General features: G+C 33.6%; 4 protein-coding genes across 4 annotated transcripts; 1 reads left to right on the top strand and 3 right to left on the bottom strand.

Moving 5' to 3' along the window:
• The first annotated feature begins 6660 nt into the window (after window positions 1–6660).
• On the top strand, window positions 6661–8719 carry LOC120206176 (receptor-like cytosolic serine/threonine-protein kinase RBK2). Its single transcript, XM_039205897.1, has 6 exons — window positions 6661–7089; window positions 7175–7426; window positions 7500–7734; window positions 7807–7942; window positions 8030–8179; window positions 8266–8719. Exons 1-6 carry the CDS (start codon window positions 6750–6752, stop codon window positions 8386–8388), a joined length of 1236 nt encoding a protein of 411 aa, XP_039061828.1. The 5' UTR covers window positions 6661–6749; the 3' UTR covers window positions 8389–8719.
• Window positions 8720–9504: 785 nt separating this feature from the next.
• On the bottom strand, window positions 9505–13191 carry LOC120206158 (tetraketide alpha-pyrone reductase 2-like). The gene is made up of 4 exons (XM_039205885.1): window positions 13084–13191; window positions 12831–12993; window positions 12148–12337; window positions 9505–9665 (listed from the first exon to the last, which is right to left on the bottom strand). Exons 1-4 carry the CDS (start codon window positions 13189–13191, stop codon window positions 9524–9526), a joined length of 603 nt encoding a protein of 200 aa, XP_039061816.1. The 3' UTR covers window positions 9505–9523.
• A 620-nt stretch (window positions 13192–13811) lies between these two features.
• Window positions 13812–15393, bottom strand: LOC120206184 (protein tas-like). Its single transcript, XM_039205902.1, has 3 exons — window positions 15119–15393; window positions 14914–15022; window positions 13812–14113 (listed from the first exon to the last, which is right to left on the bottom strand). The coding sequence occupies exons 1-3, from the start codon at window positions 15358–15360 to the stop codon at window positions 13838–13840; spliced, it is 627 nt and encodes a 208-aa protein (XP_039061833.1). The 5' UTR covers window positions 15361–15393; the 3' UTR covers window positions 13812–13837.
• Window positions 15394–19908: 4515 nt separating this feature from the next.
• On the bottom strand, window positions 19909–27851 carry LOC120206229 (sister-chromatid cohesion protein 3-like). Its single transcript, XM_039205948.1, has 21 exons — window positions 27630–27851; window positions 27308–27527; window positions 26947–27059; window positions 26620–26712; window positions 26067–26227; window positions 25736–25972; window positions 25486–25630; window positions 25206–25384; window positions 24960–25105; window positions 24753–24871; window positions 23824–23997; window positions 23506–23667; window positions 23240–23440; window positions 23027–23164; window positions 22737–22940; window positions 22513–22657; window positions 22176–22282; window positions 21885–22019; window positions 20979–21241; window positions 20769–20893; window positions 19909–20498 (listed from the first exon to the last, which is right to left on the bottom strand). The coding sequence occupies exons 1-21, from the start codon at window positions 27675–27677 to the stop codon at window positions 20260–20262; spliced, it is 3354 nt and encodes a 1117-aa protein (XP_039061879.1). The 5' UTR covers window positions 27678–27851; the 3' UTR covers window positions 19909–20259.
• Between the last annotated feature and the right edge of the window lie 56 nt (window positions 27852–27907).

Here is a 27907-nt window from a genome sequence, read left to right as displayed (position 1 = left end):
TTGGTAACTTATAAGTTTGTCTTTTTTCTTTTATATTTTTTCACATGGTTGAATTTGACATCACTACAACTGATCAAGATGGCGTTTATTTGTTATCCTGGTGATCTTCTCTGCTTTGGACCCTCATATTGATTGGATATGCGTTTTGCGCTCCTTGATAGTTTTCTCATATTGCTTGATTCTGATCTGCGATTTGTTGATGTTCTTTCAGTAGTTTTATCTCCTTTTATGATTCGTTTGCCGATACAGTCAGATTTGTTCGTATCTTTATTTTATTTGAGCATTGATTATGTTTTTTAACATTTTTCCTTTTTTGGTCATTGTATGATCTAGGTGGCTAGTTTTTGTGTTAATAGTTATAAGAAAATGTCCTAATTGTAATTTAGTTTACATTTACGGTTATGCTTGTTAATCTTTATTGTAATTTTGGATATTTTCTATTTTGAATAAAATTAGTGATTTTTTATAAAAATATAAATATATGACTATAATTACTAGAGTAATTTAACTTATTCAAATAATTAATTAAAACTTAACCATACCTGTTATGCGCACTTCTAATCAATACAACGATAAGAAAGGTCGTTCATAGTCCAATAAAAAGAATCTCTTTTACAATGGTTTAGACTTTGTTGAGAAATCAATATTAGCTCACACCCAACTCAATTTAATTTAATTGTTTACATCAATTTAATTAGGTAAAGATATCATTATTTATCTCAATCTAATGAAGTAGGTGATAATAATATATGGCTAGAAATATTTCTCAATTTAATATTTATATAGTGTAAGTTGCATGGTGAAAACTATAGATACCACCTTACATTTGAGTTAAGCACCCACAGAAAATTTGAGTGTAGTGTCTTGAGTATAAGTTGTGGGCTTTCTATTGAGTGTTTATTTCTCTTCAAATTGTGAGTGGTATTTAAAAAGTGTTGAAGTATTTGTTATTGTGGGTATAATACAAGTAATTTGTTTACCTGTTTGGGTCCAATATTAGTAAGTTTAGAGTTGCATACTCTAAATTTTGCTCAACAGACTTTATATGACCTGTAGATATTGACTTTGAAGTTTGAACCTACAAATTAATCACCTATCGGTATAGCTTTATTTATTTATTTATTTATTGTATTTATAGTTTTAAGGTTTTGTCTTGATTAACTGTATCCATCCGCATCGCAAGTCTAGTTTTATTGGGTGAGTCTCCTAGCAAAGATTTTTACATATACTAGTATTCGAACTCAAGATATTGTTTAAGTAATATTAAACTGTTTATTAATTAAATCAACCCTTGTTGATTATCGAAATAGCTTTTTTATGTATAGATAAGTGAACGTTATAGAAATTCCGTTTTTTTCTTCTCGTTGTTTCTTAAAGCCACTTATATATTACATCAACTTTATATATTATTAGGAATGTCAATTGTACGAAATGAGTGTTGGGATATTATTTTACATATTTATTTTCATCATAGAAAGATAGATTTAATTTCGTCTGTGGTATTAAAATCATATCCATCCCATTATTGATGTAGATCTTGTAATTCATCTAATAGATCCATACTACATGTATCTCACAACATGTTTCATATGATACATTCTTTAGGTGTTGTAGGTTGGGTGTTGTATCGTTTATTTGAATTTGAGATTTTTTTGGATGAATAAATAAAATTTACTTAAAAAATAAATAAATAAAAATTATTTTTATGAAAAAAATATAAAATACATATTTCCGAACTTTCATCGCATATGGCATTATTTCAATTATTATCGTATTGGAAAATAGTAAGTTGTTAAGATCCTTTATTTTATAAACTAAAATATAACATCAATACGAGTTCAAAAGAAATTAAAACTAAATTCTTACATTATACTTAAATACAAAAAAATAATACGAGGCAGAAGAACAAGAGGAGGACAATGCCATACTCACACCTGCTCCACCATCCATGGTGAGTATAATTTTTGTTCCCATTTTTAGGGCAGTAAACGAGTCGAGTTAAGTTTAAATATGATTGAGTTCAACTTGACTTGAAAATTTTAAAATAGAGCTCGACTCGAAAACTCGCGAACCTAAAATGTTCAAGTTCGACTCGAATTCGAAATCATGAATTGAAGCTCGAAAAAGCTCACCAAAGTTCGAAATAAAAAAAAATCTTGAATTTAACTTGGTTGAAGGTCAAACTCAAACTCGAACCTTAAGTACATGAGAATTTTTTACTATTTTTTAAATAAATGCTAATATTATTAATATTTTTTTAATAAAATTTGCATATATAATTTTTTTTAGTCGAGTATTAAGTAGTTCGTTTTGGCTCGTTAAAAACTCGAATCGAATCCATTCGAATTGAGTATTTATCGAACTTTGGCCGAGTTAATCTCGGGTATATCACAATCTATCTCGTTTCGTTTAAAATCCTACTCATCTCCACCTCACAACCTACGAAATTTGTACACATCTATATCCAATTGAGAGCGAAGTGGAACGAATCTCCACAAATTATTGGTTAACCGAATGATTGTTGACTTTGATGGTCACGAGTTTAAACATATCATCTGTAAAAATGTTTAAACCTTTATTTTCAAATGATAAAAACATGTATCATCTTGAAGCCACTATAGGCTGATAAAAATATATATAAATATTTATTTTAACTTTTTATTGACTCAAATTAATTTTTTATGATTTAATAAAAATTTAAATTTAATTTAATTCATAAAATAATAGTTAGATATATTTTGTGAAAAATAATGATAAAACTGTTCGGACGCAGCAAGGGTAGCTGACACGCCAAAAATCTAATGCCTATTTTCTTAGCAAATCATCAGTTCAAACGTAAGACCCAACAGCCAAACTCAAAAGCAACAAGTTTCTGCTTTTGTATGATTGCATCTCAATCAAACCACTTCCCAAAATTTATACTACTCCATTAATTTACAGGGTAAACTATGTATTTACTACCTACTAATATTTATGATTTCATTTTGATCACTTAATTATATATTTTTTCAAAATTATATTTTTTATTACATTTTGATTTTATTTTAGTCACCCGTCATTCGAATAAACAAAACTGTTAATTGATAACTTTTTTATTTTTAGTGACGATGTGATATTATCTTATGTTGTTAGTATCATTGTTAATTTTTTTTAACAATATATGACTAAAACGTAAGCAGTGACGGAATTTCACATTAACTTTGGGGCATTTTAAAAAAATGTATATAGTGATTAAAATATTTTAGCACTTTTATCAATATAAATTATATATCAAAATATCACACTATCAATTTTTGTCTGTTTTAATATCTAAACTTTCAATTTTTTTAAAATCATATCTAAACTTTAGTTTTCATTTCATTTTAGTACCCTATCATTAAAAACTTAACACCTTTAGTACATATACTATCATTTTTTGTCCATATTAGTACATAAATTTTATTTTTTCAAAACTTAAAGTTAAATTTTGAGTGTGGGTACTAAAATGAAATAAAATTTAAAGGTTTTAACGGCGGCATACTAAAATGAAAGAAAAACTAAACTTTATGTATGTTTTTGAATTTGTTTTGAAAATATAAGTACTAAAATGGATAAAAACTGATAATTTAGTTACTAACGCGTAATTTACCCTAAATTAAAGAAACAAAATTAATCTAATCTTTTTCTTTTATTTTCCATATTTTCATACAACTTATAACATATAATCATAAAAATATATCAAATTTCACATAATGTACAAATTTAATCCATAAATATTAAATTTATATTTAGAAAATAAATATATTTAGAGGTATTTTTTAAATATTTTCATATATATATATATGTCTAAATTTCTAATATTAGATATAAATATTCATGAATTTACATAATAAATATAGATATTTAAAATAAAATTATAAATATTAATTGTATTAAAAATATTTTTTTAAATGAAATATTTGATAATTTGATTGAAGTCCTTAACTTAAGGAAGACGAACAACTCAAAGGTTAAAGAAAAGAGAAAATAACCTCAGTGACCGAAAATGCCTTATAATATACGATTTTAACCAACTTTTTTTGGATTTGCCAAAATGGCCAACAAATTCGCAACGCGAACTCCAATTTCGCAACCCAGTTTCCAATTTTGCAACGCGAATCTGTAAATCGCAATGCGATTTTGTAAATCGCAACACAGAAGTCAAATTCGCAACGCGATAGTCAAATTCGCAACACAAAAGTCAAATTCGCAACTCGATAGTCAAATTCGCAACGTGAATAATAAAAATCGTAACGTGAATAGTAAAATCGCAACGAATCTATATGTAAATTATCTCTTATCATTCATCTATAATAATTTGTTGAAAAAGTACATAAATAATTTTTATAAAAAATATTCGTACACGTGAAAAATTTATATGTAAATGAACAACAAATATATTTCATTTGTCAATCTTCATTACAAATTATTCTAAATTCAATTAATTAAAGTTTGAAATTTGAAAGAATCCTTAACTTAGACTCATGAAATACATTTAAAAAATTAAATTTTGAATTATATTAAGAAAAAACTGATTCCTATACATATGTAGATAAGTTTTATTTTCCACTTAAAATCTCAGTCTAGAAGCAGAGAGTTACCATTTGAAATTCGCAACGCGGTTTTGCGATTTTACTATTCACGTTGCGATTTTACTATTCACGTTGCGATTTTACTATTCACGTTGCGATTTTACTATTCATGTTGCGATTTTTACTATTCACGCTGCGATTTTGGAAACTGAGTTGCGAAATTGGAGTTCGCGTTGCTATTTTGTTGGTCATTTTGGCAAATCCAAAAAAAAATAGTTAAAATCGTATATTATAAGGCATTTTCGTTCACTGAGGTTATTTTCTCTAAAGAAAATGTAGAAACAAACATGAAAAATACAAATAATTTTTTATCTTAAAATAATAATAATAATAATAATAATAATGAGGAAAAATAGATTTTCATTCATTTGAAAATAAAATAATAATACAAAAAATAGGTGTTAACTTTTTTAATAAATAATATTTAGGTAGATTCTAAAATTTAAAATGATAAAAATGTTTTTTAACAATCAAATCTAATAATTTATTATATAATTTTTTTTTGAAAAAAAAACTTAATAATTTCATATATATATTATTTTTTTATATTTAGGGGTCATGGTCCCATTAGTCTTAAGTTTGGATCGGGTTGGGTCGATTTTTTGGTCAATCCAACCAACCCAAAAATATATATCGTTCATTTGAGATCCAATCCAACCCAAGTTTAAGGGTGACTTCACCCGACCCAAATCCCGACCCAACCTTTTGAGATAAAACCCGGCCTGACTTGACTTGATCCGAAATAAATATATTTAAAAAAGTATTATTTTATTCAATAAAATAGGGACATAATTAAAAAAATAATATATAATACCTAAATATATAAGGTAAATTTTTATTATTTTTCAAGTAGAGTAGAATATTTTTCACCATAAACCCAAACCAAACTCAATCCGAACATATTCTCTAAAAAATAGGTGTTAACTTTTTTAATAAATAATAATTAGGTAGATTCTAAATTTTAAAATGATAAAAATGTTTTTAACAATCAAATCTAATAATTTATTATATAATTTTTTTTGAAAAACAAAACTTAATAATTTCAATATATATATATATATATATATATATGTATATTTATATGTATATATTATTTTTTAAATATTTGGGGGTCATGGTCCCATTAGTCTTAAGTTTGGATCGGATTGGGTCGGTTTTTCAGTCAATCCGACCAACCCAAAAATATATATCGTTCACCTGAGATCCAATCAAACCTGAGGTTAAGGGTGACTTCACCCGACCCGAATCCCGACCCAACCTTTTGAGCTAAAACTCGGCCTGGACTTAACTTGATCTAAAATAAATATATTTAAAAAAAAATATTATTTTATTCAATAAAATAGGGAAATAATTAAAAAATAATATATAAAGGGTTATTATTGCAATTATACCTAAATATATAAGATAAGTTTTTATTATTTTTCAAGTGGAGTCGGATATTTTTCACCATAAACCCAAACCCAACCCGGTCCGAACATATTCTCTAAAAAACCTTACTCAACTTGAACCCGTTTTTTTTTTAAATCCAACCCAATCAGATTGGGTCGGGTCCTGTGCCCATCTCTAGTTCTAAGGAGGTTCCACTTCTAAATGTAACGTTATGTATGATTTTGAAGAAGAAAAAAAATAGGTAGGTGACTAAAATAAAACCACTTGAATAGGTGGGTGACTAAATAGAGAGTTTACCCTAGTTTATAATTTACTCCCATTGCCCTCATCATAACTCTTACAAAACAAGCAAAATCATATACTTTTATTCCCTCCAAAGCACAAATATGTGGTATAAAAAGCAGTTGTAGCTGTACTGGTATGATTAGTTATAATGATCGTCTCTTGATTTGAAGGTAAAGAGTGTCCCTTCGCCTAATCATTTCTTCCATCTAATTAAGTTTTTAATACATTATACTGCAAACTCACTCTACTCTACACATAAATTCTTTTCAGTTTTCTCTTTATTGGGTTCATTTCTTGTCAACAAAAATTCATCGTTACATGTTTATATATTTATATATACATATATATATATATATAGTTATCAAGTAGGAAAACAGAGTACTCTGTTCTTTCTCCTCCTGGTTTCTTTGCAGTGATACTTCAAAAAAAAAAGATGGAATTTTGTTTTAGTTTCTCTATTTAGATATGCAGAAGAAAGTGGATTCATGTTCTCCAACAAGCGTTCTTGAGGATTTATTCAGGACCGAAGAATTCGAAACCGCTTGTTCATCCAAGCCACCCACCACAGGCTCATCAAATAACCAAAGCTCGAAACAAACCTCTCGATGGCACGGATTCGCACAATTACTCGGTTTCGGATCAAAGAAACCATTACTCGGTTTAAGGAGAAGCAGTAGTGTGAGAGAAAACGCGACCGTTTCACCAGATTTCCTGGCCAACAGCGCCAATTCATATAACCTCAAGTCTCCAGGCAGAGTTTTCACTCTTTCCCAGCTTCAAATCGCCACCAAAAACTTCAGCGCTGGTCAGTACTTTCCACAACATTTCATTATCAGATTTGGTTTAATTATGTTACTGAATTTGATTTGCCTTGGTTTCTTTTTTTGCAGAAAATATTATAGGAAAAGGGGGTTATGCTGAAGTTTACAAGGGGAGTTTACATAACGGGAAGCTTGTTGCCATTAAACGTCTAACTAAAGGCACACCCGATGATATAATAGGTGATTTCTTATCGGAGCTTGGAATAATGGCTCATGTTAATCATCCCAACACTGCTAAGTTAATCGGCTATGGAATCGAAGGCCGAATGCATCTCGTCCTCGAGTTGTCTCCGAATGGAAGCTTGGCTTCTCTTCTTTATGGTTTGTTCATGATTTCAATAAGCCAGTCTCAGTGGCTCACCAATGTAAAACATGTGTGTTTAAATTCTTGCAGGTTCAAAGAGCGAACTGAAATGGGACATCAGGTTCAAGATTGCTCAAGGCACAGCTGAAGGTTTAAGGTATCTTCACGAGGGGTGTAAGAGACGAATCATCCACAGAGATATCAAAGCTGCAAATATTTTGCTCACAAACAACTTTGAACCTCAGATTTGTGATTTTGGGCTTGCGAAATGGCTGCCGGAAAACTTGACTCACCACACTGTTTCCAAATTCGAAGGCACATTCGGGTTCGTATGCCTTTAAACTAACTACCCTTTATTTGCCATGGTATAATTCATTAGAGATTACATATTTTGCAGCTATCTTGCTCCGGAGTACTTGATGCATGGCATAGTCGATGAGAAAACCGATGTTTTTGCCTTCGGTGTACTGTTACTCGAACTAGTCACCGGACGCCGAGCCCTGGATTACTCTCAGCAGAGCCTGGTATTGTGGGTACGTTTATTTATCATCATTTTCAATCCAAATATCAAAGTAGGCAGATTATATAATCAAGGTATGCGTTTTTTTTGTTCTTTATAGGCAAAACCCCTGCTAAGAAATAATGATATTCGAGAGCTAATCGACCCTGCCATCGGGGAAGAATACGATTCACGAGAAATGAACCTCGTTCTCTTGGCTGCTTCATTATGCATTCATCGCTCTTCGGTTCGACGCCCTCGAATGAATCAGGTTAGGTTAAGGAAGTTCGTAACCGACTCGACCCGAACCGTGTTATGGATTCGATTCTAACGGATAGTGCTTTGGATGCCTTGCAGGTTGTACTGCTTCTTAATGGCAACCTCAATAGCTTAAAGAGCATGAGAAAATGTCGGATCCCATTCTTCAGAAAAGCTCTCCATGAAGAGACATTGAATGCAGAAGGCTCGGACAAGAGTTGAGGTTATCAGGATTTGGGAAGCTGATCCAAGGTTAGTGGTCCAAGCAAATGTATGCCATGGAAACAAGTTATGACATCAAAGAGCGACATCAAAAGGACAAATGCTGCAGAAGAGACATGAAGGAAGGGGGGGAGACATCGAATGTCGGTGTCTTGGAAGATGCGTACATGAGAAGGGAATCTCAGGGAACAGAAGTATAGAATCACCCATGGTTTAGTCAATTTAGTTGGAGGGAGAAATGTAAGAAGTAAGAACTATTGTCTCTCTCTTTTTTCTTTCTTTCGAAGTAAGTTTATGACAAAAGTCGTTTAGGATACTCTAAAACATCAAATGAATCCTAATATTGGGCATGTAAATCATGTTTTAGGGAAGATGATCTTTAGGATTAAGTCGGTAAAAACATTTTCTTACAAAAACTAAAAGTTGCATTCCTTTTAGAACATATTTTCTACATGAAACCATATAAACATCTTTGCAGAAGTACAAATATAATTATATTATTATAAATACAATGCAAAGTATAATAATATAATTGACCTTTATATATTTATGGATAATTGGTATAACACTTCTCTATTTATAATTCTTTTCAAATAGGTATCTGTTCTATCTAATAAAAAGGAAATTCATACATACATATATATATATATATAGTGTGTGTCGGATTGAGTCATGTGCATATTTTTATCCTACATATCGGGTTGGATTTTGGATCAGGTGAAATTTTTTTAAACTGAGGTCGAGTCGAATGATGTATAAAGACATATTATACTCGAGTCAAGTTTAGATAGATAAAAAATTCAATGTGACCCGAACCATGATCATTTCTACTGTATAACAGAGTTATCTTTTAAGCCTTGGTGTTAGATTTCGCCTCTTTGTATTCTTAAGCAAAAGCTTTATTATATACATGAAAAAACTTATGAAGTATGCTCATCGTCAATTTTAGATACTTTCTGATATTATTATGTTATCCTGATGAATAAAAAAAACAGATTCAGTGAGAGTGAAAACAATAAGAAAAAACGTAAGATAACTGATATATATATATATATATATAATAGTTTAAATAATAATGTTAACAATGAGCGTTCTTTAAACCTTTTAACAATGAGGAGGGCAATGGAAATGAAGTTCACAGAAATCCTTTGTGTTGGAAACTCTTGATGCAATCATCAAACATTTCAGGAATGGATTTGAAGGGCGGGAAGCCCAACTGTTGTATCTTGCTCGTGTCCATGCTGTGTGCACAATTGTCTCCTTCTTGACTGCTACACCTGCAAATGTGGAATTATTTATCAATGGCACTGTCATAACCATTTTTTTTAACAATTAAGTATTATTTTTAAAAAAACAATTATGACTTTGATTGGAAAAATTTGTGATTTTTGAATTGATTTGGATTAAATTGAATAAGAGTCGCCATCGACTTATGGGCTAAGTAGGTCGAATACCTAAAAATGCATTTTAAAACAATTTTAAGAAAAAAATATTTTGTAACACAAAAATTGGTATGCGTTTACCAAAAATTTGATTTAATGGGTCGGGAGTCGATTACGCGTAGTGAATGATTATCACCCCACAACGCTCAAAATTGATACTTAGTCGCTTACACGATGTTGTAAATGATAAAATTTGTGAATCGAATGTAAAGTAAAAAAATGATTCATTTATTAAAGTTAATTAATTTGCTCCGAATTGATTAATTAGAGAATTTTTTAATTTGAAAAGAAATCTCAAGATTTACAATCATCTATCGGGAAAACTATCTATATTTCTTATCAGTAAAAGAATATTCCCTCCCCGTTGATTGTAAAAACACGAATCGAATATAAATAGAAGATAGACATTTGCGAAAAATAAAATAAATTGATACTTAGAAAAATGCATTGCATCATTTGAATTAAAAAATAACTTTGATTCATTTCAAGCTCTCATTTTGTTCGAACGTCATATCGGATTACAACACTTCAATTAAGTGATACTTTCCACGCTCTTTCTACAAATGCAATTATTGAAAATACTCGAATGACATATCGAATAAAATTTAGTTAATAAGTAAACATATTATAAAATAACATACACCTATATAAATATGTAAAGTACAAAAATTTAACATAATATACATACATGCTTACAACTATAATTACATATACAATGTCAATAAAAAACAGAAACATAATATAAAAGACCTAGTGAGCAATAAACCCAAAACATATCATACAATAATTTAAAAAAAAAACAGAACGATGAGGATTAAGTGGATAATAAACCCCAAACATTAAGCACTAGGATAGTGACTAAAATGAACTCAGTCATAAATCAGGGCTCAAAACAAAGTATTACCCTAAACATATTAGTGAACCAATAGTGATCAAAACGAAATAGGAATAAATATTGAATAAAAAAATGTAGCAAACAGAAACAAAATATGATGATCAAAACGAACAACACACAAAATTAACAACCAAAATCTAAAAATTTAAACATATAAAATACTGAAATATATAGGACTAAAATGAAATATGAATCATATACACAGCTCGAAATAGGAGGACAAAAATTCATTAAGTGACTATATTACAATCATTACAAAGATTGATGGAAGTAAACTGTAATTTTCCCTCAAAAGTATGACAAATGCGGGTGAGATTGAAAAAGGCAGGGACTACATGCATTATTAACCCAATACATGGAAACACGTTGAACACCTTCTGGCCTAAACGACGTCGTTTAGGTGTTGATATTTAAGTCCTAAAATTCGGCCAAATTTTCATTTTCTCCTTCCTTGTTCTCTCTCTTCAAAACAGATAGCAAATGCTATCAACTTCTCCTCCCCCCTCTTTTCCTCAAAAGAGTCTTTCTATTACCCAAAAAATATAGACCCCGCACCTTGAAACTCTAATCCAAGAAAAAGAAAGGTTTTACCTTCGAGAATAGGCTCTTCAAACTCCGGTGAGACGACGACCACTGGATCTAAGGTAAGGGTTTCGGTTCTTTGTGTTTCTTTCTCTATTTTTTCTTTTTTATCTCTGTGTTTCCATTTTCTTTTCTTCTTTCTGTTTTTTTTTTCCTTTTTTCTTTTCACCAAATGGTATCCCCCTTTTTCATATTGCATGTTTGATTTATGGGTTATTCTGGGTGAAATGATGAGGTCTAGCATGTAGGGAAATAATTTCTGATTTGAATTGAATCAAATACGGATTTTCCGAGATTTATCTTGTTTTTTTAATGGTTTTTTTTTATTTGGTGATATATTTCTGATTTGGTGGTTATTGGTGCACTGTGGATGACGACAACGGCTCACACGACTGGAGAGACGAACGGTGGGATTCACGCTCCAGTGGGGAGTTGAAGAGATACACGCGCCGGCGGACGGTTCCACTTCAGCTAACGGCGATGCGACTGGATTAGGGTTTAAAACCCTAATCTATTTGAGTTGCAAACAGGTCTGGAGCTGGGTTGGATTCGGGTCAGGCTCCAACTGGGTCGGATATTGCCACTGGGTCTGGGTTTGTGTTTTAGGCCTGCTGGGTTGTAATGTATTGGGCTGCTTGGGCTTTGGGTTGGCCTCAGTTGGGCCTACAAAATATAAATTTGTATTAAAATAATAATAATAATAATAATAATAAAATAATGATAATAATAGTATTAATATTTTAATTAATAAAAAAAAGACACGAACAAAAACGGATGTACAAGCACATGTAGTTATTCTTGAGGAACACGAAAACCCTAGATTCATATTGGTTCACTAACACGTTTTCGAAAGGATAAGATGGGAATTTGGCCCTCAGCATGTCGATGATCTGCGTCCAATGAGCAACTGAGCTAGAGCATACCAGCCTGCCTGAGGCTTTGCTTTCCTCCATAGCTAAGATGTGAGCAGCAACCACATCGTCTATGTGCACAAACCCTTCTGTGGTGTTCGGGTATTCTCCTCTCAAACCTGATAAAAACAACTCTTATGGGAACATATTTTATGTTATTTCGGCAGTCCTTATGCTTTTAGAAATTGTAAGCATTAAAGGTGACGTGCTCTCTCATGCAAAAGGTGCGACTTTGCTCAACTTGTGATTATTCCTCTAGAATCCTTAACCAATCTAACAAATTACAGCTGTGAAAAAGGTGACTCAGCTTTCCATAACAAAATGCTCACTCCATCTGCATGAAGGTTAATTTTATTGAAAAGACCTATTACAGTATATAGGCTAGAATCCTTAACCAATCTAACAAATTACAGCTGTGAAAAAGCTGACTTAGAATTCCATAACTGAATGCTCACTCCATCTGCATGAATAATCACAAGTTCGGCAAAACCACACCTTTTACATGAGAGTGTATTTTATCACTTTATACACATGATATTCGTCACATACAGTCCGTTAATCAATTTTCGATTTTCTCTCAATTAAAGAGCATACAAAATAAAAGGTACTAACCTTTAACTGTGGCGAGTATCAAGAGCAGAGTACTGGTGGGGTGTGGAGTAAGCAAGGAGCCAACCACGAACGATGGGTTCACCACCACCATGTCGAACCCGGTTTCTTTTGCTACTCTCCACACTTCTTTTTCCACCATCGTCTTTGCATATGCGTAGAACAGCTGCGGGGGAAGCAACCGAGGGTTTCATTTAATCATAATCACATAAAAACAACACAAAGATAAAGATAATTCCAATTATATCCCAAATACACTGTAGCGCTTGCAATATTCCGGCTCGCTCCAGTGCGACTCATCGAGGGAAGTAATCTGCCGCTTCTGCACAAAGGAATACAAAAGCACCCACACACAGGCACTCATAACATTATTCTCCTCGAAATCAATTGCAGTGGTTATAGGTAGTGCACATACATGCACAAAATATGATGTCGGTTAAGTTAGATAACAATGCTCAAGTAACTACAACTGCCGTGCATACTATCCAATCCACAAAAACCAAGTAATACAGTTTCCAGACTTCTAATCGGGTACTGAAGAAAACCAAATTAATATAGGTATATTTACAAATTGCAACTGCAATAAACTATATCTATTACTAAGATAACATTCAGTAACGAAAAGTTTGACCATCCAGAATACTGAAAGCTATTGATTCCAAGTTCACGCTAAAAAAAAAGCCAAGAAAAAAAACCCAGATTCAGTGACGCAATTATTATAAATTAATAATAAGTTGCAGATTCAGCAAATGGAAAGCTGGCCAGAATATAAATGATATTTTTCAAGGTAACAAAAATTACATACTTTTGAACGACATTATTTGGACTTGTAAGTGAGTGTCAGATATGAGTATGTTTTCCACACAAGTATGCTCAATTGTTCCAAGTTATATTTGAAGAGTTGTACTCCCGTACTTATATCCAAATATGAGTAGGGAATTGGTACTTGAAGGAAAAAGAAGAATCAGCAAAATAGCTTTTAAGATTGGTTCTAAGACAAAAAAGGTACCTTAACATGCAAGGATGGCAAGGAACTGGAAAGAGAGTCCCCTTGCTACAAGTAATAATGAAACTCTACACAGCATGGTAGCATAAAATGTAACAATTAATGCAAAAACAATTTCAAAGAGGGACCAATCCAGAGTCATTTCCAGTGCAATTAACGTTACAGAAACTGCGACGTCATATGGGACTAACCTTCCATCTATTGCCTCAGTGATATTGTTGGCATCTAAACACTTTGGCCCATCTCTAATCCAACTCATTTGACCAGATGGCCTGGTAACCTGTTTCATAACCACTTCTATGATCAATATTCCATGCAAAAACATTCAAATGTGTGGCAAAGAATAATAGAGTGATCAATGCACCTTTAGGAGAATACTCATTTTGGGATTTTCCCCGCACAATGAAAACCATCATAAGTCCACACAAAAATTGCTATAAACTTCAAAACTACATCATTGTGCTGAGGGATCTATCCTGATGTTATGGAAACCCTTCAACAATCAGAAGATAGTGTTCTTGGGGTGTCTATGTGTGGTTTTAGCCCAATTATTTTGCCTCCCGACCCTTAAGAGGCTTCTGGGAGAGCCTTGTGTGGTCCACTCTTGGTAGATTTGGGGTGGAGTGCAATGTGCCCATGGTACCATTTCTTAGGGAGAATGGGTAACATTGGGACGTGGCTCACCACCCAAATCTACCAGGGATTTGGGAAACTGTTGTGGCTCCCTGCCTAACTCCCAATGCTAAAACCGCACATAGACACCCCAAGAACAATCTGATTGCTGGGAGTTCGACCAACAATATGGGAGATCTATCAACACACTGCATTCCTTGTGGAAGCTCAGGTCAACAGATAAAAAGATCTATTGTGAGGTAAAGGGGTGCCAATCATAAACTTATTCAATCCTGGATTGAAATGTGCATATAACTCTGGTTCAAATGGAATTTCTTACGACTATTGTAATGAAGTCAAAACGAACTTTTTTCAAGGCAAAGTAAGATGGTTCAAATATCGAATGGGCAATGATTATTAAGAAGACATCAACCACTAACATCTGATAAGGCAAGAAAAAGAGCTAACCTTGGTAGAAATGACAACACGATAACGGTAGATATTCCTCTTTCTAACCCACTGACCAAAGTATTCCTCATTTTTCCCTGGAGTCTCAGCACGCTGAGGAACTGGGTACCTACACTTACAAAACAGAATACGAACATAAATACATCAACGTTTAGAAGCCAAAAATCCAGAATCGGTGTGAAATGAAGCGTGGAAGAAGGTGTACATTTCGGCAGAGTCGAAGAAGTTGATTCCAGCTTCAAAAGCTTGATCGAGAAGACGAAATGACTGAGGAAGAGAGTTATGCTCCCCAAAAGTCATTGTTCCTGAGGATAAAACCAAGAGAGAATTAGAGGCTTCCAATTTGGCAGATCCGTGATGGCGACAGAAGAGAATAGTCATGGACAAACCTAGACAGAGCCTTGAAACTGTCAAATTCGGAGCAAGGTTGAAGAGAGGAACGGACATTGCTCCTAATGAAAAAGAAAACCACTAGAAAATGGCGGCAAATTTATCCGTTTCACAGAATATACGAAAGGATAAGGAGGTTCCCTGCTCTGCACCGAATTTCCTTTCTGTGATTTTTTTCTCTCCTTTAATACTAGTTCTTACCGAGAATTTAAACTCGAGATACATAGGTGGCGTAGGCTTCAACTTTAATAAAAAAAAAAAAAAGGAAAAGTAAATTTCATCCCTTCTACTATGAATTTAATTATCTTGTTGGCTAGAATTAAAATTTGTTCATAGTACTCTCTATGCCTGTAAATGAACTGAACGTTCAACGAACCGTTCATGAATCGTGTGGCGGGAAGTTCGTTTATGTGCGTTTATTTATTAAATGAACGAACATGAACAAGATTTTGTGTTCGTTTAATTAAATGAACGAACATGAACATATGTCTCGTTCGTTCATTTACGTTCGTGAACGTTCGGTTATGTTCGTTCGGTTATGTTCGTTTATGTTCGTTCGGTTATGTTCGTTTATGTTCATTCATTTATGTTTAACCCAATATTCTTAAATCAATTTTGGTGACCAATTTGTAAGTATCTTAAAAATATTAATTAATCTGATATTCTAATGACCAATTTATGTTCCTATATTCATTTTCCCCCTTTTTCCCAAACTCTAGTGTTCACTGGAGAGTAGAGACGATCGCTGGAAGCTTCAAAACAAGTTATATTATAGTGCAATATGAAGTTTTACAGGTCTGTTTTCATTTATTTCTTTGTTTTATTTAGCTTAATAGTTGATATGTAAAGTTATTGTTGGTATCTTCACATCTAAAACTCAAGAAAACATCATACTTCTTTCTAGAAATAGATGGGAAGATAAATGTAATAATCGGAAGTATATGAGCATCAGTAAAGAGAAAAGTATATAGAATTTACCATAAAACAAAACAAAGATTTCTATGCAATTTCTGAAAAAAGAGTGTAATAGCGGAAGTAATGGGTTTTTCAGGAAGAACCCTTTAATAAGTAGAAAATACATTTTGACAATGAACTTTTGTTTTTATAATTCTTGTGTGACTTTTAGTTGTAGAGTAGACTTTAGGTACGTTAAAATTTTGAATGGTGGTTTAGCAATAATATTAGTTACAATATGTAGCATCGAAGGGATTTCGAATCTATGTTATTGTCTTGTAGTCCAATTTGTACCGTTCGAAATCTTTATGCTGTTAAATTTTCTACTCTGCCAACGGAAATGACCATTATTAACAAACCTCACTAAAGTCTGACATTGATGTCACAAAACTTTTAGCCAGCGAATTTATTAGAATAACGTAGTGGAAAATGATTGTTCATATGTAATCATGGACCACTAAGATAAATGTTATAGCGTTAAATTAAAGTCGTGTGAATCATTTAATATCTTTAAAAGATCGATCGAAATATTTGATATCTTCAAACATTTCATCACTGCTAATCAACTCTTACGCTATTTATCACTGTAGATTTGGTTGATTTGCATTGTCGACTATTTTTCATGAAAGAACAATGGAAGGTAGGGTCTCCAACGTTTATGTTCGTGTTCATTTATGTTCGTGTTCGTTTATGTTCGTGTTCGTTTATTAAATGAACGAACATGAACAAGTTATATTCCTTAATAAACGAACATGAACAAAAAATATTTTGTTCGTTTATGTTCGTGTTCGTTTATGTTCGTTTTTTTATTAAATGAACGAACATGAACATACCTCCGTTCGTGTGCGTTCGGTTCGTTTACAGGCCTACTATTCTCATCAATTTTGGTAATTTGTTTATATATTGAATAAAAATATTTTTATTATTATTTCAGTTCGGGTCAGGTTTTTAATTTATATATTCGGGTTGGTTCGGGTGAAACTTTATTTTGGTCGGGTTGAGTCTGTTTTTTTAAGTATGATATTCGGGTCGGGTCGGATTTAGGGTGAAAAATACCCGACCCGAAAATATATATAATTTTACCTTATATATTTAGAAATAATTACAGTAATACCCCTCTATATATAATTTTTTTTCAATTAAGTTACTGTTTTTATTGAATAAAAATAATTTTTTTATTATTTCGGGTCGGGTCGAATTTCTAAATCATATATTCGGTTCGGGTCGGTGAAACTTTATTTTGGTCGGTTGGGTCGGATCGGTTTTTTAAAGTGTGATATTCGGGTCAGTCGGGTTCGGGTTTAGGGTGAAAAATACCCGACCCGACCCAAAAAATATATAATTTTACCTTATATATTTAGGAATAATTACAATAATACCCTCTCTATATATATTTTTTCAATTAAGTCTATTTTTATTGAATAAAAATAATTTTTTTATTGTTTCGGGTCGGGTTTCTAATTCATATATTCGGTTCGGGTCAGGTGAAACTTTATTTTGGTCGGGTCAGGTCTCGGATGGAGGTTCCCTTGTTCACGGGTCGGGTGGACCAAAAACCCGACCCAACCCAACCCATAACCATCTCTAATTGGGTGGACCAAAATTAAAATTTATTTTTTTTAAAATTTTTATAATATATTGTTATATGTAATTTATAAAACAAACTAAAATTAAGCAAAAAAAAAACAAGAAGGGCAATCCTGTCATTTTACATTATTGAAATCAAATTCATCTGACATGTCTGCGAATCAAACAAAATATGAAATTGGATTCCAATTTAATTCCTGCCAACCAAACAGAATATGAAATTGGATTCCAATTCTTGACAGATTCCAATTCCTTCACAGATTCCAATTCCCTCAGAAACATTCAAGCGAACCAAACGGCACCATAGAGATGTGCATTAAAACCATTTGGCTTAATTCCGAAATAAGTGATCAAACTATACCGATTTTTACAAATAGGTACCTAAATTATTTTTTAACTCATTCATATGTCTAACGTTACAAACGTTACCTCTTTAGGTGTCTCAACCATAAAGGTTATTATAAATTCTACTAGGTGATATGTGTCATAATCTTAAAATTTTGAATTTTTTTCTTTAAAAAAAACAATCTGCATGCACGCCCCTCCCTACCGTCCCTTGCAGTGCTCGTGATTTTAGTTTTCCATGGTTAAACGACTGAACAAATAACAATGGGGTTGGCTGCCACAATCGGATACACGGTCAACTACCACCACGATCAAAGGGATTTAAGGAAGTGGGTATTTTGGATTTTTAGGGATTAGAGATCTTAAAAATTTGGGTTTTGATATGATAATAAGGGTTATGACCGTCCAATGGGCGGTCGACGACATATGAGTTGTCGATCACTGGTAGATAGGTGGCCAGAAATGACCAACAGTTGAAGTAAAGGGGAATAGATTAAGAGATTTAGAGAGTTTTTTTTATATATTTTAGAAAAAAAATGAGGCTTTTTGAAAATAATTTTTTTTTATTTTTTTAAAAAATTTATCAGATTGTGACATGTCACTTTACGGACTTTTTTAACGACTGTTAAAACCTAAAGGGGTAACGTTATGGATGAGTGAAAAAAATAATTTAATTACCTATTCGTGGAAAGTGGTATAATTTGATCACTTATTTTAGTATTAAACCAAACCAATTTAGATACTTATTGTCAAAATCAAAATATTTAAACAGATTTTTTAATTAGACGATTTAAATAAATATTTCACACATTTATTATTGTAAAATTAAATGTTAATTACTACAATTAATTAAATTATTTTGATTTATATTTACATATGTAATTTTATTTTTAAATTAAATTAATCAAAAATACACTTGATTTAAATTTCTAAAATTGAATTAAATTAACCATCAAAACTATATAAACTTATTAAATGAATTTAATTAAATCGACTGATTTGTTGAATTAATTTTATTTAACCGATTGTTTACTCAGCCAAGCCAACTACGATCCCTTTATCTCTGGCATGCTTTCTCCATCCATCCTGTGCTTAAAGACAATTGCTTTATGTATTCCAAAGATGAAAGAAAAGTTGTTTTGAAGAAACAGCTGTTACCAACACGTTTGGTGAGGTAAAACAGATTGTAACTTTAGTTTAATTTTAAATATAATCAAAATCTAATATAATTACCCAACAGCGGATTTGCTGTTTAACGTTGAGCGCCAATATCATATTTTCCCCTTAAAATCTTGTTTTTTTTTCCTTCCCTACGGAATTCAATAGAAAACTTCATGATGAGAGAAGCACTTCACCTTTATGTGAAGTTGTTTATTTCTCATATTTAATGTGTACTTGAACTTAAAGCTAACCAGCCATGTTCCTGTTTGTCAACGTCAAGGCTTGGAGAGCTCAAAATCCTAATTGATTCCCCAATTGGAATGACATAAAATATGCATTGTTTTAGATCAGAGCACTGTATTCTCTATTTTCCCAACTTTCTTTAACACTCCAATGACTGGATCGGGCAGGGCATTGTCGGCCTTTGGACAGACCTTGCTTTGTAAGTGTATAAACCCAACTATTATAATCACACGAGCGGAACTCTGAGCTTTCCACCAGCAATTAGCATTTAGCAAACACAATAACCTAAAAGTAGGAAGGCATCCTAACATGGCATTTCAAACACAAACCGACATTTGAGGATTATTTGTATCCGAATCTATTTCCACTACACAAATCCCTAAGTTATGACGTCATACATAATTTAAAAAAAAAGGATAGATTAGATACTAGATGCTTCTCATCTATGCGACCTGCATTTTCTAGTTTCCATGGGTGACTTGGTGTTTGGTCTTTTGGCTGAAGATACGAATTTTACTATGTTGATTAAAACGCAATCTAGATTCTTCGCTTTGGCCAAAAACTCTCCAAGACAGCCATGGAAATTATAAAATGCAGTCCATACCTCTCATATTTGAAGGGTTAATTATCAGTAGCCCTTGCAGAAGATCCAGTCCTTTACTTGCCTCAGTTTTCCTGTCTCGAGACTCGTAATGACCTCAACTTAGCAGATGACTTGAGCGAATGTATCAGAGGAGCATTATCATCTTCCTCGTCTTCTTCCACCTGAGCGTCATCTTGATCGGATGTGTTAATTGAATCCTCCTCTTCACTTGAATTATGCTCATCAAAAAGTCTCCTACCCTCAATATTTCGCCGCTTCCTAGGACGACCCCTCTTTCTTGTAGTAATACGTTCCTTCTCATCTGCAAAACAGCAGAATGAGTCGCTTTTAACTTAAATTCCAAAGAACAGACTCATTGCGGAGCAATGATTATATTATCAGAAAATATATATGTTATCAGAAGAAAACATCAATGCTTGTTTACACATGTTAAGTGATGTTATTCCACATTTTTTGAGTATTTTGTTTTTTCTTGTGAGCTTATAATAAAGTTAGATAGCTCCACCTATGGGCAAATTTATACTTCACAAGAGAAAGACCAGAGAATAATTGAAATGAGACTCGTTAGTACCTTGAATCCCGTCATTCTTTGCACACTTCTCCTGCAAACTATCATAAAATGTATTATAGGGGCGCCACCCGCTTGGATCCTCTTCTGTATTTATATTCTCTGTCCTCTTCTGGACATCTCTCAGGCTATAATAATCAAGTAATGCACAATGGTTGGTCCCTGCTTAAAGAATGAATATAACGTTTTACATTAGATCAGAGAAATTCTTACATGTCTCTGATGTCAGGCGGAGGAAGTCGAGATGCAAAATGTAGCACAGAAGCTTCCAGAAAAGACAGCTGTTTTGGAGCGTTTTGAAAGGCATACTCGATGCCTTCCTTAACAATCTTTAAAATCTCGGGCCTGTGCTTGTTCCGAGCAGCACCAATGAATGTTCCAGCAAGCCGAGAAGCCAGGTTCATGCACTCCTGGAAAGACTTGCTTTTCAAGGATTCATCATCACTTTCAGAGAGTTCTAAATGTCGACAGTGGGCCTGGTGGAAGAAAGTGAACCATTTAAAGGGATACACAAACAGAGACAAACATAACAATGTTTCCACCACATTTCAATTTTAGGAGGTCAAAGAAGATGCTCCTACCCCTCTATAATCAGTATACCACTCCTACAAATTCTGAAGAATAGATCTTCTATTTAAGTGAACAACACTGAAAACTCCAAAGAATAGCTTAGCTAGTTTCATTCCACTTTAATTATTTAAAATAAGTATGTCAAATTTATTCTTAAAATCGAGCAAATAAGGAGATTTCAATCACAAATATTTTGCACTCTTTTCCACTAAATAGTCTCAAACAACCTATCTAAAAAGCCCTTCCGATCATTACACCCAACAAGTAGCAGGCCTTTGATTTTTGCCCCATGTCTGTGAACCCGATAAATAGTTTTACTTGTCTGTTTTGATGCTGAACCCCAGGGACATCAGGCACATAAGGTACTGTGTAACTGGTGATGAAAAATAAACAAAATCCCAGCAGAAAAATAGCATACAAGTAAATGTTTTTCAAAAGACATGTTGAAATTAACCCAGGCAGAAAAAATGAAAGAAATCTTAGTTTAACACTAGAGATGTGTGATCATTGACTAAATTTCACCAAAATATTTGAAGCAGAGAATTCTACCCTCTTCAAAGCTTCTAGAAAAACCCCAGAGACATCACATTTTTTCTTTAGAACTGTGATCAGATGCTTTACAATCTCTGCAATGCCAGCTCCATGCATCACAAAATGAGAAATTATCTCAGGAGCAAGATAGTCCTGCAGTAAGATCCAACACTTCTCTAAATTAAGAAAATATATTATTGCAAGCAAAATTGTAAGCAGGCTTTTAGAAATCATAAGAATAATTTGAAGCAACAAAAAGTTTGCCCAGAATGCAAGAAACAGGAGTCAAATTCTGCAGCATACTGTTACCCTTGGGACTGTATCATTAGCAATCAACTTTGCAGCAACAAGCATGACTTTGTCTCTATTTGTCTCCTCAATATACTCTTTGTTAGCATCTTCATCTTCTGCATCATCTGAATATATGCATGCAAGGTTTAACCAAAATTAGTAAATAAACAGCAGTGTGAAGTTTGAACAAATTCTCATCAAAGTATGCAACCAACATCTAAAGGGTGCAGCAAATAACAAGCAGATAAGAGTTACTTGCTCCAATTGGTTTCACCTGAATGGTGACTGCCCCATTAGCAGCAAGTTAAGTATTTCAAAGATTGAGCTCAGAAAAGGAAAGGAAAGAAACTGCCACCTGAAATTTTGAGCCGCTTCTCACAAAGGGTCCAAAACTTCTGAAGAGTAGGACCATCAGGACAATATCCTAATCTTTCAAGCTTTGTTGACGAAAAAACTGTCTTCCTAAACAGAAACCAGATATCTGCTAGTATAATACAGACCTAGGTCAACACATAAACTTCATTAGATAAAACCATCTTAGGAATATTTCAAATTTATATATTAAGGCAAAAGGATCACCCAGCAGGCTAGCTGATTTCCTGAATTGCTCCCTTCCCTGACTTCAGGAGGAGTATTAAGAAAATATTCAAGTTCCTCCAACAACGTATCACGTTTAGACAGGAGCGAGGATAAGGTTCCTTCAGAGACAGTTTCACGGTTTATAATAGAGTGAAAAGACCAGGCTACATCCATTGACATATTCCGCAGCAGAAAACTAACAACCTAAACGAGAATGAGCGGTCATTAGGAACAAATGCAAAGGGCACAAAAAAGCAAAACAATTTTTAAAATTTGCTCATTTAACCTACTTCATCGTCCAAGTTTCTGAAGCTGTGCAAGATTGTAATACAATCTCCATAAATTTGCTCAATTGATGCAGGCCTTAACAATTGAAGCTCGTACAACCTTTTTAAATTCACCAGAAGAGAATACTCATCCTCCCCATCCTGAAATTTAAAACTTGTTAACCTTATGATGATAAAGACCCACAATCAAGGGCAAAAGGCTAAGAGGAAACATACAATCACTTCTTTAGTTGCAGATTTAAGCTTATCAAGAAGCTCATCTTCTAGCTCCTTTAGTTTGTTACGAGCAAAATCTTGCAGCTCTCCACGACTCTCAGTGGAACAGAATGTGATAGCCTTAACACAAGATCTCAATGCATCCTTCTCACCATGCTTGAAAAATGCATCTTTGATGAGAAGAAGAGTATTTCTGAAATTCTGAAAGGGAAAACACATCAGTTGGTATTTAATTATTTACACTAACAAGCAACTTTATTCCCTACCTGCTCTTGTCTCTTCAGAGAATAAAGCTCAAGGTTCATATACACAATAATCTCGACCAGTGATGAAATTTTAGCCTTGTCAGCCATGAATTTACGTAGAAGTAATGGGTAGTTCTTCATCATGGCAACGGTTATATCCCTCCTATTGTTTTCAAACATATCCTGACATTTAAGAAAAAGACAATTTGAGCTTTAGTCTTCTTTGTGAGTGGCACTACAGACCAGAGAAATCATCAACGAGTAATGCAAAATAAAACATAGTATTGTAAATAAATCCTTATATGTGCTGAGGAGGAATCAGAATAAGAAATTAGATACTCGTTGAGCTTTATTGAAATATTGCTTTCGATTATCAGAAGCAGGCACAATCTTCTCTCCAACAGCCTTTCTAACAGAAGCAAAAAGAAGCCTAGTCAGGTTTGTTGCATCTTCATCAGTAAGTTCTATTAAAGGATTCTCATCCAAAAGCATGGAAATGATACACTTCCAATCCTGCAAGGAAAAAGCAAATTAAAAATTGGCATAGATGTTAAATAATTACGGCATATCAATTTGTTTAAAGATTTACAAATAAGGAGGTAATTGTTACACATAAGCAAGGCAGGATTTATTCAGGTGGGGGCGAAAGCAAAATCTGTAAGTTCACTCCCAGGACATTCCATCTAATTAGTTTTATCCATAATGAAATTCAAGTGACCATTGGCATTTTAAAAGATCAAAATAGAATACCTCAAACATTCGCATGCACCACAAGGACGAAAAATGTCCTTCAAACATATAAATTTGTACAAATGAAACTTTCTAGAACTTTGACTAATTAGTCTGTTAAATCATAAGAGCTACTTCCATTTTCCTTCCCCGTTAACATTGTATGCAACAAATACTCTACCCGACAGGCCTTATTGCCTCTCAACCCCAAACTAAGGATGGAAATAATTTTCGATATGTGCCTATTGCCCCCACTCCCCAGTCCGTCATCAATCAAATTGGGTAGGTTTGAACCTACGTTGCTCTTAATATTCATTTTTCTCAAAGCATCCATGTTTGATATCCATGTTAAGACACATTCTGGATATGAATACGAGGATATGACCCTCCAAGGACCCTCCAAACACATGCGAAAACTAGGAAGAAATTGAACACCCCGGTTTCTAACACTCACACCCAAGTACAAGTAACATAGTTCCTCCTAAGAGGCTAATACCTCACTTTACCTATTCCAGAATTTTAGGAAAATTACAATATACCTTCATGGCCTTCATGTACTCCCAGACATCATCGATAACATATGCACTTAAAATGGGATCTGTTGAAAATTCCCGTAATATCTGCAACATCCTGCCAAGATGAACCTCACTCTCATTGCCTGGAAGACAAACATTTAGTAATGAACACTAATTGATACAATCATTTGTGAACAATGGATAATTAAGTCTAAAGAAGAAGAAGAAAACCTTTTGAGTCAGATTGGGAACTGTTAAATTTTTGTGCAATTAAGTGGTCATATACTAATTCTCCTATAGCACGCCTGATTTCTGGTGGATCATCAATAAGTAGATCATACAAAGAACCCAAGTCGTCATCAGGTATAAGCTGATGCCTGCAAAACACAGAAAGATGCAATTTCAGTGGGTGGATATCTCCATAACAAAATTAGCAATAAAACACAGGAAATACACACATATATAAGGAGTGGCTACCTAAGTAATTGTTTTACAAGCCCTATTGCGCATACAGCAACAGAAACATCAACGTCATCAGCAAGCTCAATCATCCGGTTAGAAAACCTTTCAGTAAAGAGACTAAGAGTGGGCACATTATCCTCCACCTCATAGAGATTTTGCAAAGCAAGGACAGCAGCTTTTCTTACACCAGCACTCTTCAAAAGAATAAGATGAGAGAAAAAAATAAGAGCACATTGGTTTATGGAGCATTCAATGAGACTAGAAATCAAATATTAACCCAAGTAGCAAAGTTTACTTTGTCATTTAGAGTCCATCCAAGGTACTTCAAGTATAGATCCTGCAAAAACAATGTAGGATACGACAAAATCCAAACACCCAGTGACTGTATGCATGACATTCGGATATTAGGATCAACATCTCTATATCGATGCACAAACAACCTTCAAAAAGCATAATGTGGAACGTCAGATACAAACAAAACTTGTTATCATACAGGAATTTATCAAGTGATACTTACATTGATTAAAAATAAATAAATAACTTACCCAGTGAAGATTTTGCGCATCATCTCATCTATTACAAGTTTCTGCTCATGTGTTGCTGACAACCTGCTCTTTAGTGATTCCACGCGAGGTCCATCTGCTCTTTTCTTCCTTTCAGCATTTAACTGTCTTTGAGTAGTATCACGATGTACAGCAAGCCTTTTTGCGACAGATATGAAAGATGTGACTAGCTGAAGACCCAACATGGAAGCAGCTTGACGGTAAACTCTTGGAGGAGTGCTGCTCCGTTTCAATAACAGGCAAAAATAAATCATAATAAGCCACCTCATAAATGCAGCACAAAAAATAACACTCACAATGGTACAGTACTAACCATGACAAGGCAATTATATAGTCTATGCACTTGTCAAACAAATCCTTATCAAACAATGGTCCATTCTGGCACTCAATAACCAAAGTGTCCCAGAATGAAACAAGATTCTCCTTGAAATTCTTGAATTCCTTTTTTGAACTATGATGATCTTCAACTTCCCCCTGAAGTTTCATAGTTAAGCCAACACATTTCATTGAAGGTTCACATGCTTGAACTTAAAATAGGTTATTAATTCTTAAAAAAAGATTGCTATGAATTATTATGTAACATTAATTAATGCAGAGTTAAAGAAACAATGGAATAAGGATATGCTTTTAAAACTGAAAATGAGATACTTAAGAAAATTTTAAACCTAGATAAAAATATTAATGTCATAAAAATTTCAGGGTGCAGCGCACTTACATGCATTTTCAAGCAGATTACCGTTACAGAAAATATATTGCGATTATATTACCCTTGTTATCAGCGAAACTCCACAATAACCCAACCACCCTCCCTCCAACAAGAAAAATGGGAATCATTACATAAAGCAAAGAAAACACGAATAGGATACTTTTCTGGCAAGGTTGACAAGAGCAACCACAACATCATCAACATCAGTCTCGTCAAGAAACTCTTCCTTGATGTAATACTTTGCCCCGCATGCCTGTTGAATCATACTCATACATATTTAGTTTCAGTCATAAACTCCAAACTGCGAAAAAGGCATGAAGTCAAGAAAACTATTCAGAGAATTAAGAATGCATCAGGGATAGGGGTGGGAAATTTACAATAAAGTTATAGATTAATATTCTGGAGTGGGTACTCTGTCAGAAGTTCAATATTTTACTTGTTTTCACTCTCTAATGAGTAGAATTACTCATAATTTCACAAAAATTACCTCAAAAAGCATCATTAAGAGTTCAACCATAGCAGGTTTCGGATTCCTCTCATATCGCTCAACCCAGTGCTTGACAGCTCGAGAAATATGTTTGCCATCACCTTTGATAACCTCTGATGCAAATCACGTCCGAACAAAAAGTTCAATAGGCCAAATTTCAAAATCAACTATATTAGTAACATCCCTAAATGAAATAGGCACAAGGAAAGTACTCTTCATTAGATAACACTAAACTACAATATAGTGCTTAACGGAGCCAGCAAAAAATTAAGATAGTAAAGCTTCATTCACCCGTATACATCTCCAAAATGAACATAAAAATTGAAACATTCCAAAACAAAGAATATTTGAAGCCAGTTACCGATTAATCTCTCTTCAGATCTGTTCGGGACATCAGAAGTCCCCTCAGCACCTCGATGTAGCTTAGCTTTGGGACGAATTTCTTCAAAATCATCTGGTGAGCCCTCCAACTCCCCTGGGTCGGGACTTCCGTCGCTGTTCCTTTCTTGATTCTCCGCTTTGTCACCGTTTGCCTCCTCGGGCTCGCCTCTGGCTACTCGAGTACCAACCCTAGCTCGTTTCTATGCACACACAAATTTCACCAAAATTAGGTTTGCTGATATACTACAGAAATGGAGTTTACACGGGGGAGAAAGAGAGAGGGAGGGAGAGTAGAGAATTACAGGGTGGCGAGTGATGAGATCGGAAGGTAGAGGCGCGTCGTCATCCATGGCCTGTGATTTTGAATAACTATTAAGAGAAGTTGACCGGGAAATTTGAGTGCGGAAAGAGGGAAAATTTTAGGAGACAATCGGAAATAGTAAGAATTTCCAGATTCTGTGATATATGTTTTAGAGAGGGGAATTCAGTACGATTTTCTCGTTTTATATGGACGGAGGGCTGTGCTTCTCGATGGCTTGTATAGTACTGAATACTCTAAACCTCCAACTCGTCTATAATA

This window comes from Hibiscus syriacus, unplaced genomic scaffold (assembly GCF_006381635.1).
Source record: "Hibiscus syriacus cultivar Baekdansim isolate YM2019G1 unplaced genomic scaffold, ASM638163v2 tig00013386_pilon, whole genome shotgun sequence".
NCBI lineage: Eukaryota > Viridiplantae > Streptophyta > Magnoliopsida > Malvales > Malvaceae > Hibiscus > Hibiscus syriacus.
The sequence above is the reverse complement of the archived record's forward strand: the minus strand, read 5'-3'. Positions and strand labels throughout refer to the sequence as shown.